At 45.4% G+C, this 21,523-nt stretch overlaps 1 protein-coding gene across 1 annotated transcript in view; it reads left to right on the forward strand.

The window, feature by feature from the left end:
* Positions 1–20,224, forward strand: part of PCOLCE2 (procollagen C-endopeptidase enhancer 2) — a 106,645-nt gene extending 86,421 nt beyond the window's left edge. The window contains exons 7-9 of the mRNA XM_063915989.1: positions 13,428–13,511; positions 15,475–15,642; positions 19,698–20,224. Coding sequence (XP_063772059.1) covers positions 13,428–13,511; positions 15,475–15,642; positions 19,698–19,828 — 383 coding nt within the window. The 3' untranslated portion in view covers positions 19,829–20,224. The remainder of the gene's footprint in view (positions 1–13,427; positions 13,512–15,474; positions 15,643–19,697) is intronic.
* The last annotated feature ends 1,299 nt before the right edge of the window (positions 20,225–21,523 follow it).

A 21,523-nucleotide genomic window follows, 5' to 3' on the forward strand; every position in this document is an offset into this window, starting at 1 on the left:
CATGGCAACAGCTGAAAAATCCACCTTTTGTTACCCCGAGTCACATATTGGCAGAAAAGGACACAGTCTTTTCAGTCTCAGTCCTTTCGTCCCCATACGGGCAGGCGGGCGAAGGCCAGTCATATCTGCCCAGGGGGAGAGGAAAGGGAAGAAGACTGCAGCAAGCAGCTCATTCCCAGGAACAGAAGCTCCTCACGGCTTCTGCCAAGTCCGCAGCATAACGCTGGGGCCGTACAAGCGGACTCAGGTGCGGTAGGGGGTCATCTCAAGAGTTTCAGCAACACTCGCAAGGGAACTCCGGGATCCTACATGTAATATCCCAGGTGTACATTGGAAATTCGAGACGTCTCCCCCTCACACAATTCACAGGCTGTATTCCCAGCAGGTGATAATCAAAGTACCCTTCTTACAACAAGGAAGGGGGTAGTATTCCACACTATATTGTGGTACTGAAGCCAACCGGCTCGGTGAGATCTGAAATATTTGAACACTTACATACAAGCGTTCAAATCAAGATGGAGTCACTCGGAGCAGTGATAGCGAACCAGGAAGAAGGGGACGATATGATGTCACTGGATATCAGGGACGTTTACCTACAGGTCCAAATTTGCCCTTCTCACCAAGGGTACTTCAGGTTCCTGGTACAGAACTGTCACTATCAGTTCAGACGCTGCCGTTTGGATGGTCCACGGCGCCCCGGGTCTTTACCAAGGTAATGGCCGGAATGATGATTTTTCTTAAAAGAAACATGGACGCTTTCCTGATAAGGGCAAGGTCCAGAGAACAGTTGGAGGTCGGAGTAGCACTATCTTAAGTAGTTCTACGACAGCACGAGTGGATTCTAAATATTCCAAAATCGCAGCTTTTTCCGACGACACGTCTACTGTTCCTAGGGAAGATTCTGGACACAGTCCAGAAAAACGTGTTTCTCCCAGTGGAGAAAACCAGGGAGTTATCCGAGCTAATCGGGATCCTCCTAAAACCAGGAAAAGTGTCAGTGCATCATTGCACAAGAGTCCTGGTAAAAATGGTGGCTTATTACGAAGCAATTCCATTCGGCAGATTTCCCGCAAGAACTCTTCAGTGGGATCTGCTGGACAAATGGTCCGGATCGCATCCTCAGATGCATCAGCGGATAACCCTATAGCCAAGGAAAAGGGTGTCTCTCCTGTGGTGATTACAGAGTGCTCATCTTCTAGAGGGCCGCAGATTCGGCATTCAGGATTGGATGCCGGTGACCACGGAGGCCAGCCTGAGAGGCTGGGGAACAGTCACACAGGGAAAAAATTTCCAGGGAAGTGTGATTAAGTCTGGAGAATTCTCTCCGCATAAATAAGCTTAGAGCAAATTTATAATGCTCTAAACTTAGCTAGACCTCTGCTTCAAGGTCAGCCGGTATTGATCCAGTGGGATAACATCACGGCAGTCGCCCACGTAAACAGAAGGGCGGCACAAGAAGCAGGAGGGCAGTGAAAACTGCAAGGATTTTTCGCTAGGCGGAAAATCATGTGATAGCACTGTCAGCAGTGTTCTTTCCGGGAGTGGACGACTGGGAAGCAGACTTCCTCAGCAGGCATGACCTCCACCCGGGAGAGTGGAAACTTCATAGGGAAGTTTTTCAACATGATTGTGGACCGTTGGCAAAGACCAAAGGTGGACATGATGGCGTCCCGCCCGAACAAAAACGGGACAGGTATTCCGCCAGGTCATGAGACCTTCAGGCGATAGCTGTGGATGTTCTGGTAACACCGTGGGTGTACCAGTCTGTGTATGTGTTCCCTCCTCTGTTTCTCATAACCAGGGTATTGAGAATTATAAGACATAGAGGAGTATGAACTATACTAGTGGCTCCGGATTGGCCAAGAGGGACTTGGTACCCGGAACTTCAAGAAATGCTCACAGAGGACTAAGGGCCTGGGGAGCTAAGAAGGGACTTGATTCAGCAAGTACCATGTCTATTCCAAGACTTACCGCGGCTGCGTTTGACGGCATGGCGGTTGAATGCCGGATCCTGAGGGGAAAAGGCATTCCATAAGAGGTCATACCTACCCTGGTCAAAGCCAGGAAGGAGGTGACCGCACAACGTCATCACCACATGTGGTGAAAATATGTTGCGTGGGTGAGGCCAGGAAGGCTCCACGACGGAAATTCAACTAGGTCGATTTCTACACTTCCTGAAAACAGGAGTGTTTTGGACCTCAAATTGGGGTTCATTAACATTTAAATTTCGGCCCTGTAGATTTTCTTCCAGAAAGAATTGACTTCAGTTCCTGAAGTCCAGATTGTAAAGGATGTATTGCATATACAGCTTTTTTGTGCCCCTAGGGGCACCGTGAGATCTCAACATAGTGTTGGGATTTCTTAAAATCATATTGGTTTGAACCGCTCAAATCTGTGGATTTGAAATATCTCACATGGAAAGTGACCATGCTGTTGACAAATATCTCACATGGGAAGTGACCATGTTGTTAGCCCTGGCCTCGGCCAGGCGATTGTCAGAATGGGCGGCTTTGTCTTACAAAAGCCCATATTAAAATTTTCCATTTGAACAGGACAGAACTGGGACTCGTCTCCAGTTTCTTCATGAAGGGGTGTCAGCGTTTTCACCTGAAACAACCTCTTGTGGTGCCTGCGGCTACTAGGGACTTGGAGGACTCCAAGTTACTAGACGTGGTCAGGGCCCTAAAAATATATATATATATATATAGTTAGGACGGCTGGAGTCAGAAAGTCTGACTTGCTGTTTATACTGTATACACCCAACAAGCTGGGTGCTCATGCTTCTAAGCAGTCTATTGCACGCTGGATTTGTAGTACAATTCAGCTTGCACATTCTGTGGCAGGCCTGCCACAGACGAAATATGTAGATGCCCATTCCACAAGGAAGGTGGGCTCATCCTGGGCGGCTGCCCGAGGAGTCTCGGCATTACAACTTTGCCGAGCAGCTACGTGGTCAGGGGAGAACACGTTTGTAAAATTTTACAAATTTTGATACTCTGGCTAAGGAGGACCTGGAGTTCTCTCATTCGGTGCTGCAGAGTCATCCGCACTCTCCCGCCCGTTTGGGAGCTTTGGTATAATCCCCATGGTCCTGACGGAGTCCCCAGCATCCACTAGGACGTTAGAGAAAATAAGAATTTACTTACCGATAATTCTATTTCTCGTAGTCCGTAGTGGATGCTGGGCGCCCATCCCAAGTGCGGATTGTCTGCAATGCTTGTACATAGTTATTGTTACAAAAATCGGGTTATTACTATTGTTGTGAGCCATCTTTTCGGAGGCTACTTCGTTTTGTTATCATACTGTTAACTGGGTTCAGATCACAAGTTGTACGGTGTGATTGGTGTGGCTGGTATGAGTCTTACCCGGGATTCAAGATCCTTCCTTATTGTGTACGCTCGTCCGGGCACAGTACCTAACTGAGGCTTGGAGGAGGGTCATAGGGGGAGGAGCCAGTACACACCATGTGACCTAAAAAGCTTTTTAGATGTGCCCTGTCTCCTGCGGAGCCCGCTATTCCCCATGGTCCTGACGGAGTCCCCAGCATCCACTACGGACTACGAGAAATAGAATTATCGGTAAGTAAATTCTTATTTTAATGGTTAGCCAAACCTGTGTGTTGACTTGCCACACCCCCTTTGTAGGCTGACCACACCCCTAAGCATGGGCCTCTACCACTGCGTTCCCCAGGTGGGCCCTTCATGCCCCAGTCCGACACTGCCAGTCCCTGCCTCCTGCAGCTATTACATAAATCCCATAAGGTCAATTTGGCTATATGTGATAGTTATTCATTTCTGTAGAGTGAGGATAAATGGATTTGCATTAATATGTTTTATATATAGTGCTGGAAGGAGTTTTCTATGTCTTTGAAGTGGTTCCCTGCAGTATCTTACAATAATGAGTCATACAAAAATTAGAATACTGTTTTTATTATTTAAAAAATGGCATAGCAAAGAAGTTAAATCTTGTTCTGGATAACTGAAAGGCCAGCCTCGGTTACACTGCACATTGGAGGGAACAGGAGCAAATTAGGGCTCTCCAGAGCCAATAGATTAGATTTCCCAGGAACCAAAACCATTTAGCCATTTGGCCTTGCAATGAAACGCTACACCTCTGGCTGCAATTAACTAAATCTATTTATTAAAGTAACTGTCAGTAAATCATACTGAACCCATGTAGAATTACAGATTGACTTCCTATCGCAATTGGGTGCCTGTGTTAATATGAAGCCTTCATATATCACTACCTCTATGCAGACAACTGTTGCAGAATAAGTGGCAGCTGTGCTGTGTAACAGAAGGCGCCGTAGTAACTACAGTATGTAAAGACAGCTTGTAGTCTAAACACACTGTTGCACTAACCCAAAGTTCTCATTCAGCTTAAGGGGTGTACAGTATTCAATAGATGTTGGATACTTTCCAACGGAAAGTATCCGATATCTGAGTATTCAATGGATTTGGCCGTTCATGACAATGTCAATCCGACTTTTATTAAAGTCGGATTGACGTTGGGCCTAATTCAGACCTTATCGATTTTGCACGGCTACGATCAGTTACTCAGACATGCAGCAGGTTGCAGCGGCTAGCGTTAAGAAGCCCATAGGTTTCTATAGGGTATCGCCATCAAAAGATGGAGGTACCCTGTGCAGCACAAAACGCGGCAGTCGGGGCTTAGTACATATGAAAATGCGGTAAAACCGCCGAAAACGGGGGTTTTACCGCATTTTTACCTTTAGTACATCCCGACCTATGTGATATATCGGTCGTGCAGTTGATGAATGATATGTCACTAATGCTTTGCCGAGTTTGTACAGCTGACATGTCCGGGAATGATGTCGCTAACAGACATATCAGGTTGTCCCTGCCGCATGGCCAATTATGATATATATATAATGCAGATTGGTACAGATGACCCACTGACCGACTTTAAAGAAAGTCGGATTGGCATTGTCGGGAACGGAACAAACCTGTCGGGTTTGGCTGTGGCATTGAATACTGACTGAATATACCCCTCAGTCGCACACAGATATACAAGTGTCACATATCAAATTAATTAGCACAGTCTCCTGGTGCATCCTAGTCACATTGCGTTGCAACATTATTGGTAAAAAGACGCCCAATGCTAGTGGTAAATCATACTGAACCGACTGTCGGTAAATCATACTGAACCCATGTTTAGTAATAACTGTGCTTTATCTGCAGGTAGCTGAATAAAATATGCAATGATAACACAGGAACATTCAGTCATTTAGAAGGTTATAGTGTCCTGCTTGATAGAGCTCACAATCTGAAGGGTATTTCATTCACAGATCACAGATCTGCAAAATGTTGAGTAAAGTGTATGCTCAAGTGGACCATAGCATTACCGTGGGTGTGCCGGCATATACATGCTCTGAACAGCACAGATGTGCACTCAGTTGTTTGGTTCCCATGAGGCAACAATAATACAACTGGGCTCAGATCTTGGTAAGAACATGAAGGGCCTGATGCAAGAATAAAATCTACAATTTGTGGGCATATGCACTGTGGCAGCAATCACAAGATATGGGCACGACTGTACCGGTAGCAGATGCCACCAAATACACAGCAATGTACAGAGATTACTTGTCATTTATATCAGTCTGTCCCATTAGATACTACTCTCCATCTCGTGTATGGAAAAAAATTGTGTTCGAATGAGGTGAAGTACCTGGGCGGGTAGCAATGGGCTGTAAGGGAAGATAGTGGAGCAAATAGAAGAATAATCAAAATAGTAGCCAGGAGTCAAGAGCCAAAAGAGTAGTCACATGTTGCTATAGCGTTAGAGCTGGGAGGGAGTGTATCACAGCTTCAGACTTATTGGTGCCTTGGGCAGAGCCAACGCAAACACCTTGGTTTTGTCCTTCCCCACCTGAAATGACGGAATTGTGCCCCTCCCCCACTCCTGTTTACCTCAGCAGGTCGGGAGCTGAGGCGGCATCCTCTGCTTCTCCAACTGGGAATATGTCTCTTGGCTGTAACATCATAGCCAGGCCAGCACTCCCACTGACATTGAAGATCAACGGTTGACATCTTCACACGTCAGGAACTGGCTGACTGCTTCTCCTTCATCTTAGAGGCCAGACAAACGCCTAGCTTTACGTAATGCTAGTGTCGGCTCTGACATTGGATAGATTTTTTTATCTAATGTACAACTGTTACGTGATTTTACTGAGATGTGAATATTGTGACAGTAAAACCCATTTTTATCAAACATGGACCAACAACATCTTGAGCAAAATGTAACGTGCAGAATGTGACCTTTAGTGTGAGCGCTCTGCACATACCTAGAACTCTCTATACTGTTAGCAATAATACAAAGGCTTACATTCCTTCCAGAAGCTATTTAAAGCTGCAATACAACAAGGATCTGTGTTGTTTCAATTGTCAGCATGTTTCCTTTTAGAGGTTTGGAGTGACTTTGGAAATTCTAAGTTTAGTCCTATAAATACATCATGTTGGATCAGTTAAATTACAGGGTTGTTATGTCTTCAGTTTACATCTACTATATTCATAAATTCCACTGTGGTTGGCCACATGGCATATACACATCAATCACGCATTTCTATCACCGTTGTCCTGTACCTCCTGTCTTCATAGAATCGTGATAAAATAAGGCCTTACTGCAGACCGTGGTGGGTGTATGGGATACATACATGCGAAAACTGGAATTGCTGTATTGTAAAACATTTCTGTTCACTTTCCCTTTTCCAAGCGTTCTCTTTAATAGCCTTGTGCCTCTTGAATATTTTTTTCTCTCCAGACTTATTTGTGGAATAAGCATCCACTGCCTACAATTTCAACGTCATGGTATTTCACATTCTATCTATCTATCTATCTATCTATCTATCTATCTATCTATCTATCTATCTATCTATCTATCTATCTATCGTATCTATCTATCCCTTCCCTATCAGCGGCCCCACTGACTGATGAGGCTTATACAGTGTGTGTGTATATATATATATATATATATATATATACCGGTATATATATTAAGATATATATATATATATATATATATATATAGTCCAAATGGAATCAGTATGATTTACCGGCAGCCAGTATGCCGGCTGTCAATATACCGACAACTGCATCCCGGCCGCCAGTATGCCGGCTGCGGGATGAGCACAAAGAGTCCCCTTGTGGGCTCGGTGGCTCTGCTGCGCTTGCCACAGGATCTATTACCACTCTATGGGGGAGATTCAAATGTTTGAAAAGTCAGTTGGGAGTTTGTTTTTTCCTATCTAATAGACAGGAAAAAACAGACACCCAACCGACTTTTCAAACATTTGAATCTCCCCCTATGGGTGTCGTGGACACCCACGAGTGGGAATAGTCCTGTAACGCCGTTAGGTATTCTGGCTGCCAGGATCCCGACAGCCAGCAAATTAAACGTATCCCGGCCAAACAGTTTGCGACTACTGTTATCATATGGAGCAGCAGCCTACGTGCCCTTAACAAAATTGGTACAGATCCAAGCTGTGTGCCCTTTTCCTAACACTATATCCCCATGTGTGCCCTTTCCCTACAACTTTCCCATGTGTGCCCTTTCTCTACAACTAGTACCATGTGTTCCTTTTCTCTACAATTAGCCCCATGTGTGACCTTTACGTATAACTAACCTCATGTGTGCCCTTTCCCTACAACTAGCCCCATGTGTGTCCTTTCCCTACAACTAGCCCCATGTGTGTCCTTTCCCTTTAACTAGCCCCATGTGTGCACTTTCCCTACAACTAGCCCCATGTGTGCCCTTTCCCTAAAACTAGCCCTATGTGTGCCCTTTCCCTGCAACTAGCCTCATGTGTGCTCTTTCTATACAATTAGCCCCATGTGTGCCCTTTCCCTACAATTAGCCCCATGTGTGCCCTTTCCCTACAACTTTCCCCATGTGTGCCCTTTCCCTACAACTAGCCTCATGTGTGTCCTTTCCCTACAACTAGCCCCATGTGTGTCCTTTCCCTTTAACTAGCCCCATGTTTGCCCTTTCCCTACAACTAGCCCATGTGTGCCCTTTTTCCTACAACTAGCCCTATGTGTGCCCTTTCCCTACAACTAGCCTCATGTGTGCTATTTCCATACAATTAGCCCCATGTGTGCCCTTTCCCTAAAACTAGCCCCATGTGTGCCCTTTCCCCACTATTAGCCCCATGTGTGCCCTTTCCCTACAACTTTCCCCATATGTGCCCTTTCCCTACAACTAGCCTCATGTGTGTCCTTTCCCTACAATTAGCCCCATGTGTGCCCTTTCCTTACAACTTGCCCCATGTGTGCCCTTTCCCTAAAACTTGCCCCATGTGTGCCCTTTCCCTACAGCTAGCCCCATGTGTGCCTTTTCCTTTCCCTACAACCAGCCTTATGTGTGCCCTTTCCCTAAAACTATCCCCATGTGTGCCCTTTCCCTACAACTTGCCCCATGTGTGCCCTTTCCCTACAACTTGTCCCATGTGTGCCCTTTCCCTACAACTAGCCCCATGTGTGCCTTTTTTTCCCTACAACTAGCCCCATGTGTGCCCTTTCCTTACAACTTGCCCCATGTGTGCCCTTTACCTACAACTAGCCCCATGTGTGCATTTTTCCTTTCCTTACAACTAGCCCCATGTGTGCCCTTTCTCTACAACTAGTCCCATGTGTGCCCTTTCCCTACAACTAGCCCCATGTGTGCCCTTTGCCTACAACTGCCCCATGTGTGCCTTTTCCTTTCCCTACAACTAGCCCCATGTGTGCCCTTTCCCTACAACTAGCCCTATGTGTGCCCTTTCCCTACGACTAGCCCTATGTGTGCCCTTTCCCTACAACTAGCCTCATGTGTGCTCTTTCCATACAATTAGCCCATGTGTGCCCTTTCCCTACAACTAGCCCCATGTGTGCCCTTTCCCTAAAACTAGCCCCATGTGTGCCCTTTCCCTACAAATAGCCCCATGTGTGCCCTTTCCCTACAACTTTCCCCATGTGTGCCCTTTCCCTACAACTAGCCTCATGTGTGTCCTTTCCCTACAATTAGCCCCATGTGTGCCCTTTCCTTACAACTTGCCCCATGTGTGCCCTTTCCCTAAAACTTGCCCCATGTGTGCCCTTTCCCTACAGCTAGCCCCATGTATGCCTTTTCCTTTCCCTACAACTATTCCCATGTGTGCCCTTTCCCTAAAACTAGCCCCATGTGTGCCCTTTCCCTACAATTAGCCCAATGTGTGCCCTTTCCCTACAACTTTCCCCATGTGTGCCCTTTCCCTACTTGTCCCATGTATGCCCTTTCCCTACAACTAGCCCCATGTGTGCCCTTTGCCTACAACTGCCTCATGTGTGCCTTTTCCTTTCCCTACAACTAGCCCAATGTGTGCCCTTTCCCTACAACTAGCCCCATGTGAGCTCTTTCCCTACAACTAGCCCCATATGTGCCCTTTCCCTACAGCTAGCCCCATGTGTGCCCTTTCCCTACAACTAGCCCCATGTGTGTCAATTACCTACAAATTACCACCTGCATTGTCTTTCCCTACAACTAGCCCCATGTTTGTCATTTCCCTTTAACTAGCCCCATGTGTGCCCTTTCCCTACAACTAGCCCCATGTGTGCCCTTTCCCTACAACTAGCCCTATGTGTGCCCTTTCCCTACAACTAGCCTCATGTGTGCTCTTTCCATACAATTAGCCCATGTGTGCCCTTTCCCTACAACTAGCCCCATGTGTGCCCTTTCCCTAAAACTAGCCCCATGTGTGCCCTTTCCCTACAATTAGCCCCATGTGTGCCCTTTCCCTACAACTTTCCCCATGTGTGCCCTTTCCCTACAACTAGCCTCATGTGTGTCCTTTCCCTACAATTAGCCCCATGTGTGCCCTTTCCTTACAACTTGCCCCATGTGTGCCCTTTCCCTAAAACTTGCCCCATGTGTGCCCTTTCCCTACAGCTAGCCCCATGTGTTCCTTTTCCTTTCCCTACAACTAGCCCCATGTGTGCCCTTTCCCTAAAACTAGCCCCATGTGTGCCCTTTCCCTACAATTAGCCCAATGTGTGCCCTTTCCCTACAACTTTCCCCATGTGTGCCCTTTCCCTACAACTTGTCCCATGTGTGCCCTTTCCCTACAACTAGCCCCATGTGTGCCTTTTTCTTTCCCTACAACTTGCCCCATGTGTGCCCTTTCCCTACAACTAGCCCCATGTGTGCCCTTTGCCTACAACTAGCTTAATGTGTGCCTTTCCTTTCCTTACAACAAGCCCCATGTGTGCCCTTTCTCTACAACTAGTCCCATGTGTGCCCTTTCCCTACAACTAGCCCCATATGTGCCCTTTGCCTACAACTGCCCCATGTGTGCCTTTTCCTTTCCCTACAACTAGCCCCATGTGTGCCCTTTCCCTACAACTAGCCCCATGTGTGCCCTTTGTCTACAACTGCCCCATGTGTGCCTTTTCCTTTCCCTACAACTAGCCCCATGTGTGCCCTTTCCCTACAACTAGCCCCATGTGTGCCCTTTCCCTACAACTAGCCCCATGTGAGCCCTTTCCCTACAACTAGCCCCATATGTGCCCTTTCCCTACAACTAGCCCCATGTGTGTCAATTACCTACAAATTACCACCTGCATTGTCTTTCTCTACAACTAGCCCCATGTGTGCCCTTTCCCTACAACTAGCCCCATGTGTGCCCTTTCCCTACAACTAGCCCCATGTGTGTCAGTTCCCTATAAATTACCACCTGCATTGTCTTTCCCTACAACTTGCCCCTTGTTTACCCATTCCCTACAAATTACCACATGCGTTGTCTTCCCCTACAACCTACCCCATGTGTGCACTTGGATCCTCACACCAGAGTGATGCCTATCAGAAAATTGACAGACCATTTGTGGTCAGGTTACAGTATATGCATGTATTATTTTATTTTTTCTCTTACTTTGTACAATTCATTTTTATTGTGTCATATTGTCCTTTACTGAGGCCTAGTCCCAGAGGAATGATGTAATATGGAAAATATGAAATGCTGTGTTAATAAGGGGAATACATCATACTGAATGTGTTGTCTTCATAGTACATTCCTGTCTGCTACTGTTTAGGTAACATTAACCCCTCTGCTGTTAGGTAATTGTTTTTAATTTAAACATCAGTGCCCCCTACACTCCATTTCTCTGCCTGCCTGCCTGCCTGCCTGCAGCTATGGCCCTGGTCAGAAATACAGATGAAAAGTGCTCTTGTTCCTGATTGTGTGGTTTATTTCTTGTAATGCTAAAGGTTACAGAGAAATAAACATTAATACAAGATAAGTACATACAGTGATGCAACTGTGAGAGAATGTGTGGTGTGGCCATAGGCTGAGATATAAATGGTACATTTAGCCCCCTACTTGCCTGGCGGATTGTGTAAGTGAATTAATATCAGTATTTAACTTGTAAATTGCACTGGGGTCTGCAAGCCCATGCAGCCCAGCCTCACCTTAGGTCCTGTGGGAGTACAGCATACAGTGGGGCCCTCTTCGTGCAGGCTTGACAACAGCAAAAGTTCTGTAGTGCAGCCACTATTGTGTAATGGTATATACAGGTACCAGGTGATGTAATAATGGATGGTAGACTACATTCCCTTTGATGAAAGTAAACATTAAATAAAGAATGACATTTATTTCAATGTTAAATCCTAATACTCCTGCACAGTTCTAATCAAGAAATATTAAAATAGAGTTATACTGTATACTCCTTTATAGAAGTCTGAATTATTAATACATTGGACCATATTCAGGACAGGTCGGAGATGCGTTGCGTTCGCATTCTCTCAACAGGTGGTAATGGGCTGGCATATTGCAGTCGCATCCCGGAACAATGCGACCGCAACATGATTGACAGCGCCGGGCATCAGGTGGGCATCGACTGGGGTGACGTCACATGCGGCCGCTGCAAGTGAAAACATGGCTGCCCTTAACCTGCCTTCGCAGCCAGGCTGCGGAGGCAGAGGGGCTTTCACAATTCAGCGATGCGATCGCAATTGCAGTGCTGGGCGGCCCCAGCATGCAATCGCAGACAGTTGCTTGTTTGATAAAATAGCAAAATTGCAACTGAAGATGAATAAGGTCCATTATTCCAATATATACAGTATGAAATTTGTCTTAAAACAATGGTAAGTACTGCATCACAAATATGTACACAGCACAGCTCCAATAATCAATCATCTATAGGCGTGCCTGTTCAGAAATAAGAAAAGATAGAGAAACAGTTTAATAATATAAATGTAGTATCTCCCCATTGCTGCCTCCTCTCTTGAGCCAAATATAGTCATGTGTATTCCTGGCCTTCGGATGACTCCCAGAGCAGGCACCTATGCTCACCCACTAACTATGCAAACAGGGTTGGGCTAATGCCATGGAATAATAATGCCCTCCGGACCACACTAGGCCTGCTTAAGGTTTGTAAGCAAAGCAAAAAAGCACTGGGCAAAACCATGTTGCACTGCATGTGTGGTAAATGTAACATGTGCGGAGAGTTAGATTTGGGTGGGGTGTGTTCAAACTGAAATTTAAATTGTAGTGTAAAAATAAATCTGCCCAGCATTTGTGGGCTACATGCAAAAGCAGACAGTATTTACTATTTACCCTGCACAGAAACAATATAACCCACTCATCTAAATTTCTCTGCACATGTTACATCTGCCCCACCAGCAGTGCAGCATGGTTTTGCCCAGATCTGTGTTTTTTGCTTTACAAACAAACCTGAATCAGGCCCACAGTCTGCAACTCAGACTCTCCAGGGCCTCTCCCACATTTGAGTTGTGAGCTCACTGGTATTTTGTGAGCACAACGGAGCTCCCTAGTATTTGGTAATACTTGTTGATTTTTTGGACCTACCCTCTGTCTGGGAGATACTGGGGGGAGGGGGTGTGGGAGGAGGGGGGGGGGGGGGGTTCAAGGGTTCAAGGCATGTAGTACTGTGTTTCATGTCATTACCCCACCGATGCTGTGCAGGGCTACTATTTACACATCACTCGCCCGGGGCCATTAGGACGTGATTCAGAGCGAATTGCACCATCATGTTGCACACATCCCTAGGGAAGTGGACAAAATGCAATGGAGGTGGTTGTCTCCAAATTGTGGAACTCTCATGCCACATTTCGGGACATTAGGGAAATATGCATGTAGTCATGGGCAACAAAATTATTTTTCTATTTATTTATACAGATGAAGACAAATGTGGTTTGAGACCATGGAGATCTATTAAAATGTGGAGAGAAAGAAAGTGGGAAGGATATGGGAAGCAAATCAAAATAGTCTAGCTGGGCAAACCATTTAATTCCTGCCAACTCTTGTTTTGCAGACTATTCTTATATTATTGCATGTTTAATCTATTTTTTTTAAATATTATTTTAATTCTTCAATGTGATACGTTCCATTGTTTGCTTATTTAGTTTGATACTTATGTTTTTATTTCATTTTTATTAAGGTCTAAAACCAACAGTCGGAGTCTGCCAACAAAAATGTAGACGGACTGGGACCCTGGAGAGCAATTACTGCTCAAGCAATTTTGGTATGGGAATAAAATGACCCAAATTTTTACTTCTTTATCAGTGACCTCATATAGAATGCTTTAATACTGAGAAATGGGAGAAATATACTTAAGAGTTGGCTCCATGCTCATCCTGTGTTGTGTACTGGTGGCTGCGACTGAAAAGCTTCCTTGAGATGTTTAGGAGAGAAAACGGTAAACATGTATCCCAGTCATTGCGTGTAAACACAAATGAGCAGACAGAAGGTGAACTGTTACTGTACAAAGGTCTGTATTCAGACTCCTGGTTCCGTCATGTTGTATTGCTGGAACACCGTGTGTATTTTTGTCCTACAAGGACAGGTTTGTCACATCTTAATCAAATCCTCTCAGTGTTATAATTCAGATTTGCTGCAAAACATTGGAAAATAGAATTTCATAGGCATTCAAATGATAGATCAGAGTGACGTGTACTTGGTTTCACTATCACCTGCTACAACCAAACCCAATAATACACTAATGGGTCTATTTATTAAAACACTGCGATAAGGCGTATTTTGGAGAAATTCAGCTATCACAGCAATATATAATTAATTTACCACTTGGTAAGGCCACTTTTAGTGGATCTATGCATACGTGCACTTCCTAGCCACTTCACACATGCTCAGTGGAACATTCTGGGGGTTCTTTTGCCTGGCGCAGGGGGAGACACAGTGACATGTCCAGGGTCATTCAAAAATGGCTTCCATCAACTTCTTCAGAGTTTGAGGAAAAATATGCTGATTGTATAACCATTAGATGCTACCATACAGTATGTTGAACTTGATTGAGATATAGTGAACTTGTAATATAACGATGCCCGTTGTCTCTACATATACTGTGTATGTCTAACCACTCTGAACCAAACCCTATTTGCTAAGAAATCTGAAATGAATTAGAATTCAGAGAGTAAACACAATCTTTTTAAGCATAACTCTTAACTCACACTACAACAAGTGTCTGATTGCTGCTAGTAAAATATTCAGAGATGCAGACACACAGGGCGGTATCCAATTAGCCACGATAGTGCTGCGAGTGTGGAAAATGGGTGTTTTTCTGGGTTTTCTTTTCACCCCTATCCAATTACCTCATGTGAAAACATCAGTTTTTGTGCAAAAATACATAGGTCCTGTGAAAAGCCACGGACCTATGTATTTATATGGCACTTGTCGCGCAAAAAAATGTCCACTTATCATGGATTTGGCTTTGCATGCTTAAGGCAGGTGAAACCAATTCCCGATAAGTGACGGTCAAAGGGGCTAATGGGATAGCCCCCGGTGAACCAAATAGCCTTGGTAATTTAATTGGATACCGCCCATAAAATTTGACGTATGCTCTGCATATTAAAAGAAAAAGCCTTTTAGTATACATGTTGGAATGGAGCACACATAGGGCATCTGTTGGGTTACAGATCAGACACGTGTAAGTCGTTCATCTACCGACTACAATTACAAACATGCCTGATAGTAACCCCATCCTCTTCATTCAGATTATAATTGGGCATCGCTTTTATACACTTAGGGGTCTATTTACTAAGCCTTGGATGGAGATAAAGTGGACGGAGATAAAGTACCAGCCAATCAACTCCTAACTGCCATGTCACAGGCTGGGTTTGAAAAATGACAGGAGCCGATTGGCTGGTACTTTATCTCCATCCAAGGCTTAGTAAATAGACCCCTTAAATGCCTGCCCAATTTCCCAAGATCACTTCTATACGCTTCTTGAACTACAAATTTCAGCTTGCTGTCAGCACGTACTGTGAGTCTTAAGTGCAACAAATCCATTTTAAGGAAACAGATGTTTGAAACTTTTTTTGTCTCTAAAAATCTCCCATGTACAGAACATCAAGCAGCATGTAAAGATGTATTTATGGTTCTGTTTTTAGTCTACTTTGTACTTTTTTTATAATAAATATTAAGCAAAATGACTGCATAATATAACTGCAGTTTTTCTTTTTCTGTTCTAGTGATAACTGGTACTGTTATAGCAACGGTGAGCAGGGGAGGGAGTGTATATGCAACGCTGTCCATTATCAATGTTTACAAAGAGGGGACGTTGGCCATCCAGCAGGCTGGAAAGTCGATGAGTGCTAAGATTACTGTGGTGTGTAAGCAGTGCCCGCTGATCAGACGAGGTGAGTAACACGATAGAGTCTAAAGCCGGCAATGCAGATATTCACTTAATGCAGACTTATCCCATAAAGAAAAATGATTGTACCCTTGCTACAGTACTAACATCAGCAAAACACTTGAATGAAAGCGGTCATTCAGATATTATAATAACCACATAATGCTTGTCCATAAGACCTACAGTAATAAGGCATTTTTTCTGTTTTTGAAAATGAGGTGAAGTTTGATTTTCTTTATTTTAAATGTTCCTTATTACTCATCCAGGGGCATGGGCAATGAGACTCACACAGTCGGCGGGATGTAATGCAGTCCGAGATCGCCGCTGGTGCGGCTTGCCAGCCGATATCGGACGTTTTTTTAAAGGGACAATCACTTACAAGGCAAAACCATGCCTTGTGATTATCCCTTTAAAAGAAATGTCTGAGATCGTCCGGCAAAGGCACCTCCAGTGATCTCGGACTGCATAACATCCTGCCAATCGTTTGTATAGTGATACTGTAGGGGATCACGAGCCTTTCATTAGTTTCAGATGCACTCAACAAGAAACAGTCCATCTGTATATAGCTGAAATGACTTTACTGGGATACTTTGCCTTTTATATTTGTGACACATAATAGCTGTATTTATAACTACCTGGAGTATTAAACAGTATTTATACGTATTCACACTGGAACTAGCTTTGTGGATGCTTGAGAAACTATCAAATTTGTGCTGCCACGGTCCTAGTCTATTTATGGTATCTTTAGTCATTTTGGGGAATTAAAATTTGCTCTGTGGTTGTGGGTATAGTTCTAGAAGGCGCTATACCTCAACATACTGTTGCCCTGTATTTTAGAAGAGGAACGGGATAGTATACTGGAACCCTTCTTACTCAATAAAGGTTCTGGAATGATAAAGCCTAGTATGTATGTGAGAGTTGAGTTGTGGTGTAGTGCCTGCTGCGTGCAGGTGTAGACTCACTACTTACCAGGCGCCGCTCCCTCTCACCTTCAGGTCGTGGAAACTGAGACAGGCCTGGAACTCCAAATGGATCCGGACACGGCAACCTAGGGGGAAGGAGATTGCTGAGTGCCGTTCCTCCTAACTGTGGACCAAAACACCCTCCGAAACAGAGAGAAATAGAGCTTTCAGGCTAGGTGAAGGTCATCCTCGGCACTCGGCCTCAGAGCCCGAATTTCACCTATCAGTACTCTCGCACCAGGTGTAAATTCAGCCTTGCATCGACGTGCAAGGTCCACCGTTCGCCCTGAAGGAAGGGAGACAGATAGAGACAAACTCATGCAAAAGGAACACACGGACAGATGTTTCTCACCGTCACAAATCTTGCACTCCGATCTTCTCCACTTACAGGTCCCTGTAAGGATGCAAAGAGAAAACAGCCGTTCAGGGCCAAGAACTACCCTAATGTGCATCTGCTACACTAACTACATGAACAAAGCCCTCAAACTAGCTCAGGTGTGGGTGGTGCAACACAAACTATGCACAAATTTTAAAACAAACACTTTGCCCTGCACGGTAACAACAGGCATCGCAATATCACAGTACAAGATTAAACGGTGCTGTCCCTTTAAATCTCTACCTGCCGCTGGCCAGCCCTTCCTTGACCCTGAATACTATTGTGGCTATGAGTGTGGAGCTGGACCACTCCTGCACACAGGGGAAAACCTACTTGGATTACTGGGGAGTGGGTGCCGTACAGCCTACCCACCTCCCCTTGCTGCTTAATTGGGCCTACTGCCCAGAATCTTGCAATGGGCACTGTATTATACTGGGCCTAATGCGCCCTGACTGCGCACAGGCCAGAGGCCTGACTTTTTCCCACGGGTCTAGCGCCCACCTAACATGCGGCCAGTTGGGTGACCTGGGCCTAATGCCCAGGGTCACCTTATATACCTGACGGGGGGGTTACTGGAACTAGGGCCTAACGCCCTCTATCCGTCTCCATAGGCCTATTGCCTGAATTGTGGCCACGAGCCTAATGCCCATCTAATGGGGGCCACGGGCCTGGAGGGACGACTATATGTGGCCACAGGCCGAGAGGGCCTGACTGTGCCTACGGGCCTAATGACCGATCCCTGGTGGTTTAGGGTGGAGAGGGGGTAGCAGGGGCAGCTTAAAAGGGCCTACCTGACCCGGTGGGAGAGGCACCAGGGGGGAGCTTCGTCAGCTCTTTTCTTCCCACCCCTGGTTGCCTCTCCAACCCTTGCCTCAGTCTTCTGCCGCTGGCCCGTCCAGGCCAGCGGCGCCGCCGCCGCTGGACATCTTCTTTCAGGAGCCCGGCCTCTTCAGCAGCCATCGGAGCTCTTCCTCCCACGTCCGCCGTCATCTTCTCCCGCGACGATGCTTCTCCTCTCTGTCCGGCTCTTCTGCACTCTTCCGCGCGGTCTCTTCTCTCTTCAGCTCCCGCCCGGCGTCTGACGTCACTGGCCGGGGCCTCTGACGTGGCGAGCACCGATTGGCTCACCGCACCCATTTCCTAATGGCCGGCGCCCCGTGAGCCGTCCATGGCTCACTGACGACGCCCGATTTGAAATGCAGCGGGCGGCGCTTCTCATTGGCGGCCAAATTGGCACCAAGTTTAAAGCGCCGCTTCCGTCACCGCTGCCAGTCTGCTGCAGGGAAACACCTGGTCCCTGCCCCGGATACCCGCCACTTACTGACAGGTGCTGGGGACAGACACACTGCCCAAGCGCCAGCCACCGCTGTACTCTGCAGGGGACGCAGATCCCCTGCACTCCGCCGCTGCAGTCTCGATGTGCCCTGCAATACAGGGCACATCTCCACATGTTTTCTGCCAGTTTCTATTAATTTTCAGCCACTGGGGGCACTGATACATTGGAGTCAGTGGTAGATGTTCTTTTATATGGAGACCCACACAGTGTAGATCAAACTTTGCATCAGAGCATGGTTGGCAAATGTCTATAGATTTACTGACAGTTGGTAATACAGTACTTGGTGACATTTTCATCCATCAGTGATAATACAAATGAGGTCTCTAACAACGAGACATCTTCCTGACACTACTTTATAGCTTACAGACCAATCGAACCAATATTGGGTTTATAAAAACCTTTCTTACTTTACTTGACCCCCTCCCCCATCACCTTCTCTTATGCTGATACTGCTTTTGCATTTGAAGACATTTTCTGTTATATTTTACTATGACCTAATGACTGTCAGTAAACATGCTGTCCATAAGAAGTACATTTTATAATGAAACATAGAGTTTGACAGGAGATAAGAACCACTTGGTCCATCTAGTCTGCCTCTTCTCATCTAGTCTGCCCCTAATGTCATAAGTTCATTGCATCCACCCGTGTCCCCCTTCAGTATACCTAGTTACCAGCAGTGCCATCTTTCCAGTGACGTCTATTGGCATCATGCATCAGAGTAAATGATTTGTATTGTGTAAACTGATCCATATATAATTACTCTTCCTTCACCAGCCCAAACAGTCTCAGTACATTTCTGTGTGTTTTTACGGGATGTAGTTATGTGACTGGCAGTCTCACAATACCGATCCCTACATCCTACACGCTCAAAATCCTGAGAGTTGGCATGCCGCCTAGCAGGAACTATTCCCACGTGTGGATGTCCACGACAGCCATAGAGTGGGAATAGAAATGCTCGCCACCGAGCCCACAAGGGGCTTTGTTGCGCTCGCCTACCCCCCCTGCCAGCATTCTGTGGCCAGCATCCCAGCGCAGGATGCTGAGTGCAGGGATCTGGGTCGCCAGTTACACAACCCCAACTTGTTTTTACTGTAGTATCAAAGGGGGCTGATGAGTACTAAATCCTGTTTCTGTCTTTGGAGTCTATGTACTAAGCCTTGGAGAGAGATAAAGTGGAAAGAGATAAAGTACCAGCCAATAAGCTCCTAACTGCCATGTTACAGGCTTTGTTTAAAAAATGAAAGAAGCTGGTTGGTTGGTACTTTATCTTTATCCACGGTATCTCTCTCCAATGCTTAGTATATACAGTAGGCTCTATAGTCACTTAACAAAAGTTCTTGAGATCCACTTACTCTTAAATGCTTAAATCTCACTTGTGTCTCCCACAGGTTTGAATTACATCATCATGGGTCAAGTAGATGAAGAGGGTCGAGCAAAGGTTTTACCCAACAGCTTTGTCATGAGTTTCAAAACAAAGAACCAGAAAATCCTGAACACTCTGAAGAACAAGAGATGTTAGATGTCTGCTCTTTTAATGTGACTGTGCTTCCCTTGTTACAGGAGGAATATAATATGAAGCCCACAATCCAGTCCATCAGCAGCTTTGGCCAACACTGATACTTTAATTGCTGCAGTGGGCAAGGTGTCTTCTACCATCGTAATTCTTTGCACATCCAGTAGAGGATGTTATCATATAAGCTTCTCCCATTGAGAGTCCATTGACTTATAAGCTGAACTGTTCTAGGTTCTGACTACTTTTAAATTCTGTTTTATTTATACATTTCTTAAAATTATGAAAAAATATATATTTTTTTTGGAATTAAAAATATGGTGAAAATTTTAATTGCAATATTTATATTATTTTTTTGTCTTTTTTTCCAGTGGAATAATTATTTTTGTGTTTTTAATCTATGCTTAATAAAGTCTACCACAAATTATTTTCTGCATATGTTCTAAATAATAGGTCTGAATAGGGGGAAGAGGATAATCCTTCCAAAGGTCACACAAATAACATTTTTAAAAATTCCTAGGTAAAGAGGAGTTATGTGTTTTGGAGAAATTACGTAGACCCCAATGGATGTTGTAGGTACATGCAGGGCCAGATTAACAATGGGGCAGATGGAGCTACAGCTCCAGGCCCCAGATAAAAATAGGCCCATCATCATGACAGCATGATGATAATTAACTGCCCAGCTGGTCACATGGTTGCCATAAATCATAAGAATTACAATTATATTTTTCATTTCCTCACAAAGTGATGCCATTATTCTACTTTTACATATTTTGGGAGACATTGGGGCTTATAGTGTAGGGAGTGAACACACGCATATATCACTGGCCACACTCACACATTATTAGCCACAGCTCCTCAACTTCTTGCAATAGGCCTTTGATCATTTTCAGCCTCAGGACCATGTGGGCCTTAATCTGGCCATGGGTACATAAAGTAACAAAAAGAGAAATACAAAATATAGTAATAGATAATCCTGCAATTCATCACTAGGGAGGAAAGGGGACTTCATCATCAGTAATAGAATTACCAATATTGCACCTCGTAAAAATGTATCTGTATCTATCCTCTCACTGGCTGCTGTGTATCTATGCACCCCTGGCTGCATTATATCTATCCTCCCCTGGCTACTGTGTATCTATCCTCCCCTACACCTATCCTCCCCTGGCTACTGTGTATCTATCCTCCCCTACACCTATCCTCCCCTGGCTACTGTGTATCTATCCTCCCCTACATCTATCCTCCCCTGGCTACTGTGTATCTATCCTCCCCTACACCTATCCTCCCCTGGCTACTGTGTATCTATCCTCCCCTACACCTATCCTCCCCTGGCTACTGTGTATCTATCCTCCCCTACATCTATCCTCCCCTGGCTACTGTGTATCTATCCTCCCCTACACCTATCCTCCCCTGGCTACTGTGTATCTATCCTCCCCTACATCTATCCTCCCCTGGCTACTGTGTATCTATCCTCCCCTACATCTATCCTCCCCTGGCTACTGTGTATCTATCCTCCCCTACACCTATCCTCCCCTGGCTACTGTGTATCTATCCTCCCCTACATCTATCCTCCCCTGGCTACTGTGTATCTATCCTCCCCTACATCTATCCTCCCCTGGCTACTGTGTATCTATCCTCCCCTACACCTATCCTCCCCCTGGCTACTGTGTATCTATCCTCCCCTACATCTATCCTCCCCCTGGC

The sequence above is a fragment of the Pseudophryne corroboree genome, chromosome 4 (assembly GCF_028390025.1).
Source record: "Pseudophryne corroboree isolate aPseCor3 chromosome 4, aPseCor3.hap2, whole genome shotgun sequence".
NCBI classification, from domain to species: Eukaryota; Metazoa; Chordata; class Amphibia; order Anura; family Myobatrachidae; genus Pseudophryne; species Pseudophryne corroboree.